At 49.2% G+C, this 16,928-nt stretch overlaps 1 protein-coding gene across 4 annotated transcripts in view; it reads right to left on the bottom strand.

Moving 5' to 3' along the window:
* Positions 1-16,928, bottom strand: part of dym (dymeclin) — a 209,872-nt gene that overhangs the window by 6,820 nt on the left and 186,124 nt on the right. For all 4 annotated transcript variants that reach the window (XM_046305083.1, XM_046305084.1, XM_046305085.1 and 1 more), the window contains exons 15-16: positions 13,635-13,817; positions 9,638-9,751 (exon numbers count right to left, since the gene is read on the bottom strand). In XM_046305083.1, coding sequence (XP_046161039.1) covers positions 9,638-9,751; positions 13,635-13,817 — 297 coding nt within the window. The remainder of the gene's footprint in view (positions 1-9,637; positions 9,752-13,634; positions 13,818-16,928) is intronic.

The raw sequence follows: 16,928 nt of genomic DNA, 5'->3' as shown, positions 1-16,928 counted from the left end.
GGCTCTTTTACTACTGTCTTCTGGCCTCTGGAAGCCCCAGGTATGGAGAGTTCTCCTTCCCTCACTTCTGACTCTCTACTCTTTTCACCTCCTCTCCTCTCCTCTCCCCCTCTTCTCTTCTATCCTCCCCTCTTCTTCTCTCCTCTTCTATCCTCCCCTCTTCTTCTCTCCTCTTCTAACCTCCCCTCCTCTTCTAACCTCCCCTCCTCTTCTAACCTCCCCACCGCTTCTATCCTCCCCCATCCGCTTCTATCCTCCCCTCCGCTTCTATCCTCCCCTCTCCTCTTCTATCCTCCCCTCTCCTCTTCTAACCTCCCCTCTTCTCTTCTAACCTCCCCTCTTCTAACCTCCCCTCTCCTCTTCTAACCTCCCCTCTCCTCTTCTAACCTCCCCTCTCCTCTTCTAACCTCCCCTCGTCTTCTCTCCTCTTCTATCCTCCCCTCGTCTTCTCTCCTCTTCTATCCTCCCCTCGTCTTCTATCCTCTTCTATCCTCCCCTCGTCTTCTATCCTCTTCTATCCTCCCCTCGTCTTCTAACCTCCCCTCTCCTCCCCTCTCCTCTTCTATCCTCCCCTCTCCTCTTCTATCCTCCCCTCTCCTCTTCTATCCTCCCCTCTCCTCTTCTATCCTCCCCTTTCCTCTTCTAACCTCCCCTCTCCTCCCCTCTTCTTCTCTCCTCTTCTAACCTCTTCTTCTCTCCTCTTCTATCCTCCCCTCTTCTTCTAACCTCCCCTCCACTTCTATCCTCCCCTCTCCACTTCTATCTTCCCCTCTCCTTCTCTCCTCTTCTATCCTCCCCTCTCCTCGCCTCTTCTATCCTCCCCTCTCCTCGCCTCTTCTATCCTCCCCTCTCCTCGCCTCTTCTATCCTCCCCTCCTCTTCTAATCTCCCCCTCCGCTTCTATCCTCCCCTCTCCTCTTCTAACCTCCCCTCTCCGCTTCTAACCTCCCCCTCCGCTTCTATCCCCCTCCGCTTCTATCCTCCCCTCTTCTAACCTCCCCTCCTCTTCTAACCTCCCCTCCCTCTTCTATCCTCCCCTCCCCGCTTCTATCCTCCCCTCCCCGCTTCTATCCTCCCCTCTCCGCTTCTATCCTCCCCCTCCTCTTCTAACCTCCCCCTCCTCTTCTAACCTCCCCCTCCGCTTCTATCCTCCCCTCTCCGCTTCTATCCTCCCCTCTCCGCTTCTATCCTCCCCTCTCCGCTTCTATCCTCCCCTCTCCTCTTCTATCCTCCCCCTCCTCTTCTATCCTCCCCCTCCGCTTCTATCCTCCCCCTCCGCTTCTATCCTCCCCCTCTCCTCACCTCCCCTCCACTTCTATCCTCCCCTCCACTTCTATCCTCCCCTCCACTTCTAACCTCCCCTCTTCTAACCTCCCTCTCCTCATCTATCCTCCCCTCTCCTCTTCTATCCTCCCCTCTCCTCTTCTAACCTCCCCTCTTCTCTTCTAACCTCCCCTCTTCTAACCTCCCCTCTCCTCTTCTAACCTCCCCTCCACTTCTATCCTCCCTCCACTTCTATCCTCCCCTCCACTTCTAACCTCCCCTCCTCTTCTACCCTCCTCTCCTCTTCTATCCTCCCCTCCCCTCCTCTCCTCTTCTATCCTCCCCTCCTCTCCTCCCCTCTCCTCTCCTCTTCTATCCTCCCCTCCCCTCTTCTATCCTCCCCTCCCCTCCCCCTCTTCTATCCTCCCCTCTCCTCTTCTATCCTCCCCTCTCCTCTCCTATCCTCCCCTCCCATCTCCTCTTCTATCCTCCCCTCCCATCTCCTCTTCTATCCTCCCCTCCCATCTCCTCTTCTATCCTCCCCTTCCCTCTCCTCTTCTATCCTCCCCTCCCCCCCTCTCCTCTTCTATCCTCCCCTCCCCTCCCCTCTCCTCTTCTATCCTCCCCTCCCCTCCCCTCTCCTCTTCTATCCTCCCCTCCCCTCTCCTCTTCTATCCTTCCCTCCCCTCTCCTCTTCTATCCTCCCCTCCCCTCTCCTCTTCTATCCTCCCCTCCCCTCCTCTTCTATCCTCCCCTCCCCCTCCTCTTCTATCCTCCCTTCCTCTAGCCCCGCCTCATTTATCCTCCCCTCCTATTCTATTCTCCTTTTCTATCCGCCCTTCCTCTCCTCCCCTCTCATCTTCTAACCTCCCCTCTCCTCTTCTATCCTCCCCTCCCCTCTCCTCTTCTATCGTCCCCTCCCCTCCTCTCTTCTATCGTCCCCTCTTCTATCCCCGCCTCATTTATCCTCCCCTATTCTCCTATTCTATCTGCCCCTCCTCTCCTCCCCTCTCATCTTCTATCCTCCCCTCTCCTCTTCTATCCCCCCTGCCTATTCTGTCCTCCCCTCCTTTCCCGTCTCCTCTCCTCCATCCTTCCCCTCTCCTCCCCTTGTCCTCTCCTCCAAAAAGGAGCCAGACTGTCTCTGTATCGCAGCACTACAGAACAAAGCAGCGCTACATTCCACACTGTCCGTCTCCATCCCAAATGGCACCCTGTTCCGTAGATAGTGCACTACGTATGGAAGAGCTATTTAGGGAACAGGGTTCCCACTATGTGGGAATAAGGTGCCATTTGGGACGCAAACGCTGTCTGTCATTGAAAGTGGTTGAGTCTGATAGCTGTAGGAGTAGGTGGCTGGGCTCACAGTGGACTATGAAGGAGAGAGGGAGAGAACCTGGAAGACAGTGGGAGAGACAGAGAGAGAGGCGGACCAGCAGGCACAGACAGAGGGAAACAGAGAGACACAGACAGACAGAAAGGCAGAGAGAGAGGCTGACCAGCAGGCACAGACAGAGGGAAACAGAGAGACACAGACAGACAGAAAGGCAGAGAGAGAGGCTGACCAGCAGGCACAGACAGAGGGAAACAGAGAGACACAGACAGACAGAAAGGCAGAGAGAGAGGCTGACCAGCAGGCACAGACAGAGGGAAACAGAGACACACAGACAGACAGAAAGGCAGAGAGAGAGGCTGACCAGCAGGCACAGACAGAGGGAAACTCTCTGGAGAGCCCTGCGGTTGCAGGCGGTGCAGTTGTCGTACCAGGCGGTGATACAGCCCGACAGGATGCTCTCAATTGTGCATCTGTAAAAGTTTGTGAGGGTTTTAGGGGCCAAGTCAAATTTCTTCAGCGCTGTTGCGCCTTCTTCACCACAATGTCTGTGTGGGTGGGACATTTCAGATCGTCAGTGATGTTTACGCCGAGGAACATCCCACCTTCTCCACTGCTGTCCCGTCGATGTGGATAGGGGGGTGCTCCCTCTGCTGTTTCCTGAAGTCCACGATCAGCTCCTTTGTTTTGCTGACATTGAGTGAGAGGTTATTTTTCCAGGCACCACTCTCCCAGGGCCCTCACCTCCTCTCTGTAGGCTGTCTAGTCATTGTTGGTAATCAGGCCTACTACTGTTGTGTCGTCTGAAAACTTGATGATTGAGTTGGAGGCGTGCATAGCCACTCAGTCATGGGTGAACAGGGAGTACACAGGATGGGGGGCTTGAGCATGCACCCTTATGGGGGAGATCATCAGTTAGCTGTCCCTGGGGCATTCTCACCTTCTGTTACCCATTTCACACAGATATAGACAGACGAGCCAGCCAGACATGCGTTTGTCCCTGGCCATTGTAAGGCAATGCTTCTATACATCTATCATGCTCTTCTTTGTCTATGTTTAGTTCATTCAGCTCTTCCAATAGAAGAAGAATATATGGAATTTAACAGATGCTTTTTATCCAACACAACTTAGATCAGTGAGGGAAAAAGTGTTCTATGTTCAGTTGATCTGGGTGCATTAGAAGCAGTTGCTGCGTGACTAGTCATATAAACTCTACATTCAGCTCAACCCAGTGACAAATGGCCAGATAGACAGCCAGTGGAAACATGGTTAATGTCTCTCCAACTCTTGTCCATTTTAGTACTCTACCATGTCATCATCACTTTAACAAACTGCTAGGCACTTGTCTGTTTAAGTGCTTTGAGAGGACAGTTATAGATGTATTGATGATTCCACACAGCATTCATCTTAGCCTATGGATTTTCATTAGGAAGCTAAGGCTGTGTCCCAAATGCCCCCCTATTCTCTAGGCACGCAGACAGAGTAGTGATGATTATCTCTGAGGCAGAAGAGACTGAGGCAGAGTTGAGCGATAGAATGAGCGACCTAGATTCTCACACTGCTGCAGCGATCATATTGTGGCAGGATGCATCAGTCAAGGCCAGCCGGAGATCACAACTGAAGAGACACAAAGCTACAGTGAACTGTCAGTCAGAACTGTGTGCGTGTGATCGCTAGATGAGAGCTTGAAAGAAAACAAATGTTTTTTGAAACCCAGTTCTGACAGATACATGCCAAGATGAAGGAACAGCCCCAGAGATTGGTCATACAGAGGGAGGGAATTATTCAGTTAATTTTTTTCCATCAGAAAAGCCACAGTGTTGAGATGTGTAGCAGGAGATACGGCTGGAGAGATGCTACACCTCCATTATCAGAAAAGCCACAGGGTTGAGATGTGTAGCAGGAGATACGGCTGGAGAGATGCTACACCTCCATTATCAGAAAAGCCACAGGGTTGAGATGTGTAGCAGGAGATACGGCTGGAGAGATGCTACACACCCTCTGTGTCCCAAATGACACCATATTTCCTTTATAGTGCACTACTTTTTAACAGTGTTATGTCAAAAATAGTACACTTTACAGGGAATAGGGTACTTAATAGCTATCTGGTAACAGTAGTAGTAGAGACACACGCCTTCCTGTTCCAATGCCCCACAACAGAACATAGAACACCTGCCTTCCTGTTGCAATGCCCCACAACAGAACATAGAACACATGCCTTCCTGTTGCAATGCCCCACAACAGAACATAGAACACATAGAACACATGTCTTCCTGCTGCAATGCCCCACAACAGAACATAGAACACATGCCTTCCTGTTGCAATGCCCCACAACAGAACATAGAACACATATAACACATGCCTTCCTGTTGCAATGCCCCACAACAGAACATAGAACACATGCCTTCCTGTTGCAGGTCTGGTTCACTCCAGACCTGACTGCCCTCGACCATCACAAAAACATCCTGTTGCGGACTGCAATAGCATCGAACAGTCCCCGCGATATGCAACTGTTCAGGGAAGTCAGGAACCAATACACGCAGTCAGTCAGGAAAGCTAATGCCAGCTTCTTCAGGCAGAAGTTTGCATCCTGTAGCTCCAACTCCAAAAAGTTCTGGGACACTGTGAAGTCCATGGAGAACAAGAGAACCTCCTCCCAGCTTCCCACTGCACTGAGGTTAGGTAACACGGTCACCACCGATAAATCCATGATTATCGAAAACTTCAACAAGCATTTCTCAACGGCTGGCCATGCCTTCCGCCTGGCTACTCCAACCTTGGCCAACAGCTCCGCCCACCCCGCAGCTACTCGCCCAAGCCTCTCCAGGTTCTCCTTTACCCAAATCCAGATAGCAGATGTTCTGAAAGAGCTGCAAAACCTGGACCCGTATAAATCAGCTGGGCTTGACAATCTGGACACTCTATTTCTGAAACTATCCGCCGCCATTGTCGCAACCCCTATTTACCAGCCTGTTCAACCTCTCTTTCATATCGTCTGAGATCTCCAAGGACTGGAAAGCTACCGCAGTCATCCCCCTCTTCAAAGGGGGAGACACCCTGGACCCAAACTGTTACAGACCTATATCCATCCTGCCCTGCCTATCTAAGGTCTTCGAAAGCCAAGTCAACAAACAGGTCACTGACCATTGCGAATCCCACCGTACCTTCTCCGCTGTGCAATCTGGTTTCCGAGCCGGTCACGGGTGCACCTCAGCCACGCTCAAGGTACTAAACGATATCATAACTGCCATCGATAAAAGACAGTACTGTGCAGCCGTCTTCATCGACCTTGCCAAGGCTTTTTCGACTCGGTCAATCACCATATTCTTATCGGCAGACTCAGTAGCCTCGGTTTTTCGGATGACTGCCCTGCCTGGTTCACCAATTACTTTGCAGACAGAGTTCAGTGTGTCAAATCGGAGGGCATGCTGTCCGGTCCTCTGGAAGTCTCTATGGCGGTGCCACAGGGTTCCACCCTCGGGCCGACTCTTTTTTCTGTATATATCAATGATGTTGCTCTTGCTGCGGGCGATTCCCTGATCCACCTCTACGCAGACGACACCATTCTATATACTTCCGGCCCGTCCTTGGACACTGTGCTATCTAACCTCCAAACGAGCTTCAATGCTATACAAAACTCCTTCCGTGGCCTCCAACTGCTCTTAAACGCTAGTAAAACCAAATGCATGCTTTTCAACCGTTCGCTGCCTGCACCCGCACCCGCACGCCTGACCAGCATCACCAACCTGGATGGTTCCGACCTTGAATATGTGGACATCTATAAGTACCTAGGTGTCTGGCTAGACTGTAAACTCTCCTTCCAGACTCATATCAAACATCTCCAATCGAAAATCAAATCAAGAGTCAGCTTTCTATTGCGCAACAAAGCCTCCTTCACTCACGCCGCCAAACTCACCCTAGTAAAACTGACTAACCTACCAATCCTCGACTTCGGCGATGTCATCTACAAAATTGCTTCCAACACTCTACTCAACAAACTGGATACAGTTTATCACAGTGCCATCCGTTTTGTCACTAAAGCACCTTATACCACCCACCACTGCGACTTGTACGCTCTTGTCGGCTGGCCCTCGCTACATATTCGTCGCCAGACCCACTGGCTCCAGGTCATCTACAAGTCCATGCTAGGTAAAGCTCCGCCTTATTTCAGTTCACTGGTCACGATGGCAACACCCATCCGTAGCACCCGCATCTCACTGATCATCCCTAAAGCCAACACCTCATTTGGCCGCCTTTCGTTCCAGTTCTCTGCTGCCTGTGACTGGAACGAATTGCAAAAATCGCTGAAGTTGGAGACTTTTATCTCCCTCACCAACTTCAAACATCTGCTATCTGAGCAGCTAACCGATCGCTGCAGCTGTACATAGTCTATCGGCAAATAGCCCACCCATTTTTACCTACCTCATCCCCATACTGTTTTTTATTTATTTACTTTTCTGCTCTTTTGCACACCAATATCTCTACCTGTACATGACCATCTGATCATTTATCACTCCAGTGTTAATCTGCAAAATTGTAATTATTCGCCTACCTCCTCATGCCTTTTGCACACAATGTATATAGACTCCCCTTTCTTTCTTTTCTTTCTTCCTACTGTGTTATTGACTTGTTAATTGTTTACTCCATGTGTAACTGTGTTGTCTGTTCACACTGCTATGCTTTATCTTGGCCAGGTCGCAGTTGCAAATGAGAACTTGTTCTCAACTAGCCTACCTGGTTAAATAAAGGTGAAAAAAAAACAGAACATAGAACACATGTCTTCCTGTTGCAATGCCCCACAACAGAACATAGAACACATAGAACACATGTCTTCCTGTTGCAATGCCCCACAACAGAACACATGTCTTCCTGTTGCAATGCCCCACAACAGAACATAGAACACATAGAACACATGTCTTCCTGTTGCAATGCCCCACAACAGAACATAGAACACATGGAACACATGTCTTCCTGTTGCAATGCCCCACAACAGAATATAGAACACATAGAACACATGTCTTCCTGTTGCAATGCCCCACAACAGAACATAGAACATATGCCTTCCTGTTGCAATGCCCCACAACAGAACACATGTCTTCCTGTTGCAATGCCCCACAACAGAACATAGAACACATAGAACACATGTCTTCCTGTTGCAATGCCCCACAACAGAATATAGAACACATAGAACACATGTCTTCCTGTTGCAATGCCCCACAACAGAACATAGAACATATGCCTTCCTGTTGCAATGCCCCACAACAGAACACATGTCTTCCTGTTGCAATGCCCCACAACAGAACATAGAACACATAGAACACATGTCTTCCTGTTGCAATGCCCCACAACAGAATATAGAACACATAGAACACATGTCTTCCTGTTGCAATGCCCCACAACAGAACATAGAACATATGCCTTCCTGTTGCAATGCCCCACAACAGAACACAGAACACATGTCTTCCTGTTGCAATGCCCCACAACAGAACATAGAACACATAGAACACATGTCTTCCTGTTGCAATGCCCCACAACAGAACACATGTCTTCCTGTTGCAATGCCCCACAACAGAACATAGAACACATAGAACACATGTCTTCCTGTTGCAATGCCCCACAACAGAACATAGAACACATAGAACACATGTCTTCCTGTTGCAATGCCCCACAACAGAATATAGAACACATAGAACACATGTCTTCCTGTTGCAATGCCCCACAACAGAACATAGAACATATGCCTTCCTGTTGCAATGCCCCACAACAGAACACATGTCTTCCTGTTGCAATGCCCCACAACAGAACATAGAACACATAGAACACATGTCTTCCTGTTGCAATGCCCCACAACAGAATATAGAACACATAGAACACATGTCTTCCTGTTGCAATGCCCCACAACAGAACATAGAACATATGCCTTCCTGTTGCAATGCCCCACAACAGAACACAGAACACATGTCTTCCTGTTGCAATGCCCCACAACAGAACATAGAACACATAGAACACATGTCTTCCTGTTGCAATGCCCCACAACAGAACATAGAACACATGATGAAACATTAAAATCGCCTGGCTAGGCGCCGCTGAAGATGGACTACATGGCAACGCATAGCGACGTCCCCAGATACATATTTCCTCCTTGATTCATGTGGGGTTGGGGAATTGTGGGTAGGCGGCGTCCCAGCACGGAGTGCAAGGTAACGAAGTGCTTGCTGGCAAATTGATTCCTCTCCCGGATCCAGCGTTTCAAATGGCACCCTATTCCCTATATAGTGCACGATGATAGGCCCTGTTCAAAAGTAGTGCAACATATATGGAACAGGGTGCCATTTGGGATGTAAAATGAAGACAAACTGACGGAGCTGTCACGTCTCCTTGAAATGTCATTATCTGCAGCAGCATATTCACCAGGCAGGAAGGATGGCGGTGGAGCATGACATTAATGCTGATGAAGATTGGAGCTGGACTTCATCTTAAATCATCCTCAACTCCAACTCCCCATATACCCAGTTTCAGCCCAGTCCCCACCTCCCATCCCCATTCCCCACCTCCCACCCCCAGCTCCCAGGCCCCACCCCCAGCTCCCACCCCCAGCTCCCAGGCCCCACCCGCAGCTCCCTGGCCCCACCTCCAGCTCCCAGCCTCCACCCCCATCTCCCAGGCCCCACCCCCAGCCCCAGCTCCCAGGCCCCAGCTCCCAGGCCCCACCCCCAGCTCCCAGGCCCCACCCCCAGCTCCCAGGCCCCACCTCCAGCTCCCAGCCTCCAACCCCATCTCCCAGGCCCCACCCCCAGCTCCCACCTCCAGCCCCCACCCGCAGCTCTCAGGCCCCATCCCCAGCCCCAGCTCCCAGGCCCCACCTCCAGCTCCCACCCGCAGCTCCCAGGCACCATCCCCAACCCCAGGTCCCACCTACAGTCCCCACCCCCAGCTCCTGCCTACAGCCCCCACCTCCTAACCCTAACAATCCCGATTGTTAATTACCACTGCTGTCTGTGTGGTTTTGGGCAGGGTGTGTGTATGTGTGTTTATTACTTACCTTGAGGCGGTCGTTGGGAAGGGCCTGTGCTCCCTTCATGATAACTTCCTGAACCCGTTCTACTGACAGGTCAGTCCCTGCTGCTTCCAGACGCTGGCTGAAGAAACCTATGACCTGTGGCACACAGCGACAACAGAAGAACAAGTCAGACAGGGGTGTGTGTCTGTATATATATGTGATGTATGTGGTGTGTCTGTATATATATGTGATGTATGTGGTGTGTCTGTATATATATATATGTGATGTATGTGGTGTGTCTGTATATATATGTGATGTATGTGGTGTGTCTGTATATATATATGTGATGTATGTGGTGTGTCTATATATATATGTGATGTATGTGGTGTGTCTGTATATATATGTGATGTATGTGGTGTGTCTGTATATATATGTGATGTATGTGGTGTGTCTGTATATATATATGTGATGTATGTGGTGTGTCTGTATATATATATGTGATGTATGTGGTGTGTCTGTATATATATGTGATGTATGTGGTGTGTCTGTATATATATATGTGATGTATGTGGTGTGTCTGTATATATATGTGATGTATGTGGTGTGTCTGTATATATATGTGATGTATGTGGTGTGTCTGTATATATATATATGTGATGTATGTGGTGTGTCTGTATATATATATATGTGATGTATGTGGTGTGTCTGTATATATATATATGTGATGTATGTGGTGTGTCTGTATATATATGTGATGTATGTGGTGTGTCTGTATATATATATATGTGATGTATGTAGTGTGTCTGTATATATATGTGATGTATGTGGTGTGTCTATATATATATGTATGTATGTGGTGTGTCTGTATATATATGTATGTATGTATGTGGTGTGTCTGTATATATATGTGATGTATGTGGTGTGTCTGTATATATATATATATGTGATGTATGTGGTGTGTCTGTATATATATGTGATGTATGTGGTGTGTCTGTATATATATATATATGTGATGTATGTGGTGTGTCTGTATATATATGTGATATATGTAGTGTGTCTGTATATATATATGTATGTATGTGGTGTGTCTGTATATATATGTGATGTATGTGGTGTGTCTGTATATATATGTGATGTATGTGGTGTGTCTGTATATATATGGTGTGTCTGTATATATATGTGATGTATGTGGTGTGTCTGTATATATATGTGATGTATGTGGTGTGTCTGTATATATATGTGATGTATGTGGTGTGTCTGTATATATATGTGATGTATGTGGTGTGTCTGTATATATATGTATGTATGTGGTGTGTCTGTATATATATGTATGTATGTGGTGTGTCTGTATATATATGTATGTATGTGGTGTGTCTGTATATATATGTATGTATGTGGTGTGTCTGTATATATATATATGCATGTGGTGTGTCTGTATATATATGTATGTATGTGGTGTGTCTGTATATATATGTATGTATGTGGTGTGTCTGTATATATATATATATATGTATGTGGTGTGTTTGCTCGAGGGACCTGTGAGGTAAAGGTCTAAATACATGTATTTTCCGTGAAACGCCTTTACTTTCATCTAGGTTGCTATGACAACTCTAAATGAAGGTGTCAATCATTTAAGACGAGGTTGTCATGAAAACGAGGAAGTGATTTGATTTGACACCATTGACTGTCAAGAGAACTTACGCTTCAATGAGTCTCGTTCCTGTACATGTATAATAACATAACGTTGAGGTGATTTAACTGTCGTCTCCTCACAGCTTCATAATTCATTTCATCCTCTGCTTCGGGTCGTCAGGCGAGTCTACCACTGCAACAGATGTCCCTAACGTCATGACATTGGGAGCAACTTGCAGACAGTGTAACTTCAGTAGCTGTAGTAACTTGCCGTGTAATCAGCATAAACGCTGTTGGCACAGACTGTCTGTTGACACTAAGCTCCAGTAGAAAACAATATCACAACCAAGACTTAAAAATAACTGATATTGATACAAGATGGAGTGTTGGAACATAACAAAAAATTACAGTTAAAGACAATGTACTAAATTCACTAATTCTACAGCACAGCAGTAGAGTCATGTCTTTAATGTAAAAATTGACTAAATTCACTAATTCTACAGCACAACTTTAGAGTCATGTCTTTAGTGTAAAAATGGACTAAATTCACTAATTCTACAGTACAGAGGTAGAGTCATGTCTTTAGTGTAAAACTAACAATATATTACTTTTTTTCTCTTTAAAAAAATCAATAATCACATTTTTGGGGGATTTTGAGTGCAGATGTGTAATTGTCTGTGTACCTGGACTAACTGTTGTGTCTGAGTATCCACTGATGCAGAGCATCTATTTAAATGATGGGGGGGTTATCACATCCTCTGTCCTTGTTTAATAACAACTAAGGAAACAAGGACAGAGGAAACAAGGACAGAGGAAGCAAGGATTGACTGATACTAACGTTTTCCGGACAGACCATCTCTCTGTCTTATGTGTTTCTCACATTTAACAGCTGATAAACGTATCATAGCAACAAAAATGTATCATAGCAACATGGAGTAGAAGATCAGGACTGCAGGTTGCCTAGCAGTTAGCGTGTTGGGCCAATAACGAAAGGTCGCTAGTTAGATTCCCCGAGCCGAGAAGGTGAAAAATCTGTTGATGTGCCCTTGGGCAAGGCACTAAACCCTAATTGCTCCTGCCAGAGTCCCAGAGAGACATCTCTAACAGGCAGCCAGAGTCCCAGAGAGACATCTCTAACAGGCTGCCAGAGTCCCAGAGAGACATCTCTAACAGGCTGCCAGAGTCCCAGAGAGACATCTCTAACAGGCTGCCAGAGTCCCAGAGAGACATCTCTAACAGGCTGCCAGAGTCCCAGAGAGACATCTCTAACAGGCTGCCAGAGTCCCAGAGAGACATCTCTAACAGGCTGCCAGAGTCCCAGAGAGACATCTCTAACAGGCTGCCAGAGTCCCAGAGAGACATCTCTAACAGGCTGCCAGAGTCCCAGAGAGACATCTCTAACAGGCTGCCAGAGTCCCAGAGAGACATCTCTAACAGGCTGCCAGAGTCCCAGAGAGACATCTCTAACAGGCTGCCAGAGTCCCAGAGAGACATCTCTAACAGGCTGCCAGAGTCCCAGAGAGACATCTCTAACAGGCTGCCAGAGTCCCAGAGAGACATCTCTAACAGGCTGCCAGAGTCCCAGAGAGACATCTCTAACAGGCTGCCAGAGTCCCAGAGAGACATCTCTAACGGGCTGCCAGAGTCCCAGAGAGACATCTCTAACAGGCAGCCAGAGTCCCAGAGAGACATCTCTAACAGGCTGCCAGAGTCCCAGAGAGACATCTCTAACAGGCTGCCAGAGTCCCAGAGAGACACACAGCACGAATGCCAGCACACAAACACACACACACTCAAAAAGAGTCCCAGAGAGACATCTCTAACAGGCAGCCAGAAGCAATTAAGGAGCCTTTTGGACCTAGACTTGGCGCTCCCTCCGACACCGCCTGGTATAGAGGTCATGGGTGGCAGGAAGCTTGGACCCAGTGGTGTACTGGGCCGTACGCACTACCCTCTGTAGTGCTTTACGGCGGATGCCGAGCAGTTGCCATACCAGGCGGTGGTACAACCGGTCAGGATGCTCTCGATGGTGCAGCTGTAGAACTTTGTGAGGATCTGGGGACCCACGACAAATCTTTTCAGAGTTGTACTACGCTTCTTCTCATCTGACACTAGAATAGTAATCGATCCTCTGAGTATCTTTGCATCAGAAATTGAGGCGCAAAATTCTCTCCATCATGAAAATATATTATTTATTGTAAATCCAAAATCTTTGAAATGCTACAAAGCTTTTTCACAAAACGTTTCTACTGGAAAGATTAGAGACTTGCTAAAATTCAGCACAGCAGTGGAGGAGTTTCAATCCAAAATTGGCCATTGTTTTCAATGAGGATTTAGGAATTAATGTTTGAGTGTGTGTGTGTGTGTTTGTGTGCTGGCATTCGTGCTGTGTGTCTCTCTGTCTCACCGTGTCGAGGTTCTGCATGATGTCCTGGAAGGAGGGGTGTGTTCTGAACTGTTCGAAGAGCTCTCTCTTGTAGAGCAGGGCGTAGACCAGGTTGGGGTTGTGGTGTAGAGAGTTCGACAGACACGAGTTGATGATCTCCAGCATCATCCTAATTACCTCCTCGATCACATTCAGGTCCTGGGCCTAGAGAAGAGATAAACTATTAACATTCAGGTCCTGGGCCTAGAGCAGAGATAAACTATTAACATAGAGGTACTGGGCCTAGAGAAGAGATAAACTATTAACATAGAGGTCCTGGGCCTAGAGAAGAGATAAACTATTAACATAGAGGTACTGGGCCTAGAGAAGAGATAAACTATTAACATTCAGGTCCTGGGCCTAGAGAAGAGACAAACTATTAACATAGAGGTCCTGGGCCTAGAGCAGAGATAAACTATTAACATAGAGGTCCTGGGCCTAGAGAAGAGACAAACTATTAACATAGAGGTCCTGGGCCTAGACACAGAGAGAGAGAGAGAGAGAGAGAGAGAGAGAGAGAGAGAGAGAGAGAGATAGCAGAGGAAATTTTACACACTTATAGGAAAATGTATGTGAAATACATATTTTTAAAATGGCATTCTTGTCCTAAAAAGACACATAAGAGAGAAGAGAAAGGCATTTAGGGTGGGTGGTCTATGTAATCTAATAACCCTGATAAGGTGAACAACCCCTATACACAGGCTTCCAAAGTGACGGTGTGTGTGTGTGTGTGTGTGTGTGTGTGTGTGTGTGTGTGTGTGTGTGTGTGTGTGTGTGTGTGTGTGTGTGTACAGGGCAGCCTAGAAGTGGCTGGAGCCAGGGAGGAAGCTGGGGGCACCACTAAGTCCGTAGGGGGCTGGACACAGACTAGGAAACAGGCAACACGGGGGCAAGCAGGCAAGCGGCAGGGTGGTTGTGTCATGTTGAGGGATAGCCATTGTGAAGTCTGCGTGGTTGAGATGTTATCTAACTCCATATAGACTGTCTGGAGTCTATGGCCACGGACCAGGCAGCACAACAGCACTCTGCTATGCAAAACAGGAACATATTATACCTGCCTGCCTACCTGAGGGAGGGGGAGATAGATAGATATATATATATATAGAGAGAGAGATAGATAGATAGAGTGTGAGGGAGACATCGACAAAGAAGGAGGGAGAGAGAGAACGAGAGAGAGGGGGAGAGATTGAGGGAGGGAGGGGGAGAGAGGGGAGAGCGAGAAGGGGAGGAGGGAGGGAACAGAGCCCAGAGAGAAGGGGAGGAGGGAGGGAACAGAGCCCAGAGAGAAGGGGAGGAGGGAGGGAACAGAGCCCAGAGAGAAGGGGAGGAGGGAGGGAACAGAGCCCAGAGAGAAGGGGAGGAGGGAGGGAACAGAGCCCAGAGAGAAGGGGAGGAGGGAGGGAACAGAGCCCAGAGAGAAGGGGAGGAGGGAGGGAACAGAGCCCAGAGAGAAGGGGAGGAGGGAGGGAACAGAGCCCAGAGAGAAGGGGAGGAGGGAGGGAACAGAGCCCAGAGAGAAGGGGAGGAGGGAGGGAACAGAGCCCAGAGAGAAGGGGAGCCCAGAGAGAAGGGGAGGAGGGAGGGAACAGAGCCCAGAGAGAAGGGGAGGAGGGAGGGAACAGAGCCCAGAGAGAAGGGGAGGAGGGAGGGGAACAGAGCCCAGAGAGAAGGGGAGGAGGGAGGGAACAGAGCCCAGAGAGAAGGGGAGGAGGGAGGGAACAGAGCCCAGAGAGAAGGGGAGGAGGGAGGGAACAGAGCCCAGAGAGAAGGGGAGGAGGGAGGGAACAGAGCCCAGAGAGAAGGGGGGAGGGAGGGAACAGAGCCCAGAGAGAAGGGGAGGAGGGAGGGAACAGAGCCCAGAGAGAAGGGGAGGAGGGAGGGAACAGAGCCCAGAGAGAAGGGGAGGAGGGAGGGAACAGAGCCCAGAGAGAAGGGGAGGAGGGAGGGAACAGAGCCCAGAGAGAAGGGGAGGAGGGAGGGAACAGAGCCCAGAGAGAAGGGGAGGAGGGAGGGAACAGAACCCAGAGAGAAGGGGAGGAGGGAGGGAACAGAGCCCAGAGAGGGGGGGAGGAGGGAGGGAACAGAGCCCAGAGAGAAGGGGAGGAGGGAGGAACAGAGCCCAGAGAGAAGGGGAGGAGGGAGGGAACAGAGCCCAGAGAGAAGGGGAGGAGGGAGGGAACAGAGCCCAGAGAGAAGGGGAGGAGGGAGGGAACAGAGCCCAGAGAGAAGGGGAGGAGGGAGGGAACAGAGCCCAGAGAGAAGGGGAGGAGGGAGGGAACAGAGCCCAGAGAGAAGGGGAGGGAGGGAACAGAGCCCAGAGAGAAGGGGAGGAGGGAGGGAACAGAGCCCAGAGAGAAGGGGAGGAGGGAGGGAACAGAGCCCAGAGAGAAGGGGAGGAGGGAGGGAACAGAGCCCAGAGAGAAGGGGAGGAGGGAGGGAACAGAGCCCAGAGAGAAGGGGAGGAGGGAGGGAACAGAACCCAGAGAGAAGGGGAGGAGGGAGGGAACAGAGACCAGAGAGAAGGGGAGGAGGGAGGGAACAGAGCCCAGAGAGAAGGGGAGGAGGGAGGGAACAGAGCCCAGAGAGAAGGGGAGGAGGGAGGGAACAGAGCCCAGAGAGAAGGGGAGGAGGGAGGGAACAGAGCCCAGAGAGAAGGGGAGGAGGGAGGGAACAGAGCCCAGAGAGAAGGGGAGGAGGGAGGGAACAGAACCCAGAGAGAAGGGGAGGAGGGAGGGAACAGAGCCCAGTGGCCCTATTACAGCCCTCCCTTCTTTACATCATGCTGTCATTCACTCTCACTTTGCACAACCAACAATGTCTTTGTCCACCTCAGCGTTTCAAGATACCCAGTTTACTGAAGGTCAAGGTCAACATCTTGTCATGTTCTACCAGCTCAAGTCTGGAACCTCATCTAAACAATGTAAACATGCACCATTGGCCTGAATACAAAACATATGAATGATCAAGGAACACCAGACAAAAGGACATGGTGCTACATGTGAATTCACACGGCCCTTTTCACTCACAGGTCTAAAACAATCCAAACCAATTTCCTCACATCAAGAGAGAGAGGGGACATCTCTACTTTGGGACTCCACAGAGAAAGGGAGGGAGAGATAGAATGAGACAGAAAGTGGCAGGGTATCTGCAACCGCACGGGGCAGCCAGCCTGATGCTCGTCTACTTGCCACTTCCCCTTCGAAACCAACAGTCTCATTTTCCCTCCATCCCTTCCCACTGCTTGTCTTACTTGCCATTTCCCCTCTCCCTACCTCT

The sequence above is a fragment of the Oncorhynchus gorbuscha genome, linkage group LG16, assembly GCF_021184085.1.
Source record: "Oncorhynchus gorbuscha isolate QuinsamMale2020 ecotype Even-year linkage group LG16, OgorEven_v1.0, whole genome shotgun sequence".
NCBI classification, from domain to species: domain Eukaryota; kingdom Metazoa; phylum Chordata; class Actinopteri; order Salmoniformes; family Salmonidae; genus Oncorhynchus; species Oncorhynchus gorbuscha.
The sequence above is the reverse complement of the archived record's forward strand: the minus strand, read 5'-3'. Positions and strand labels throughout refer to the sequence as shown.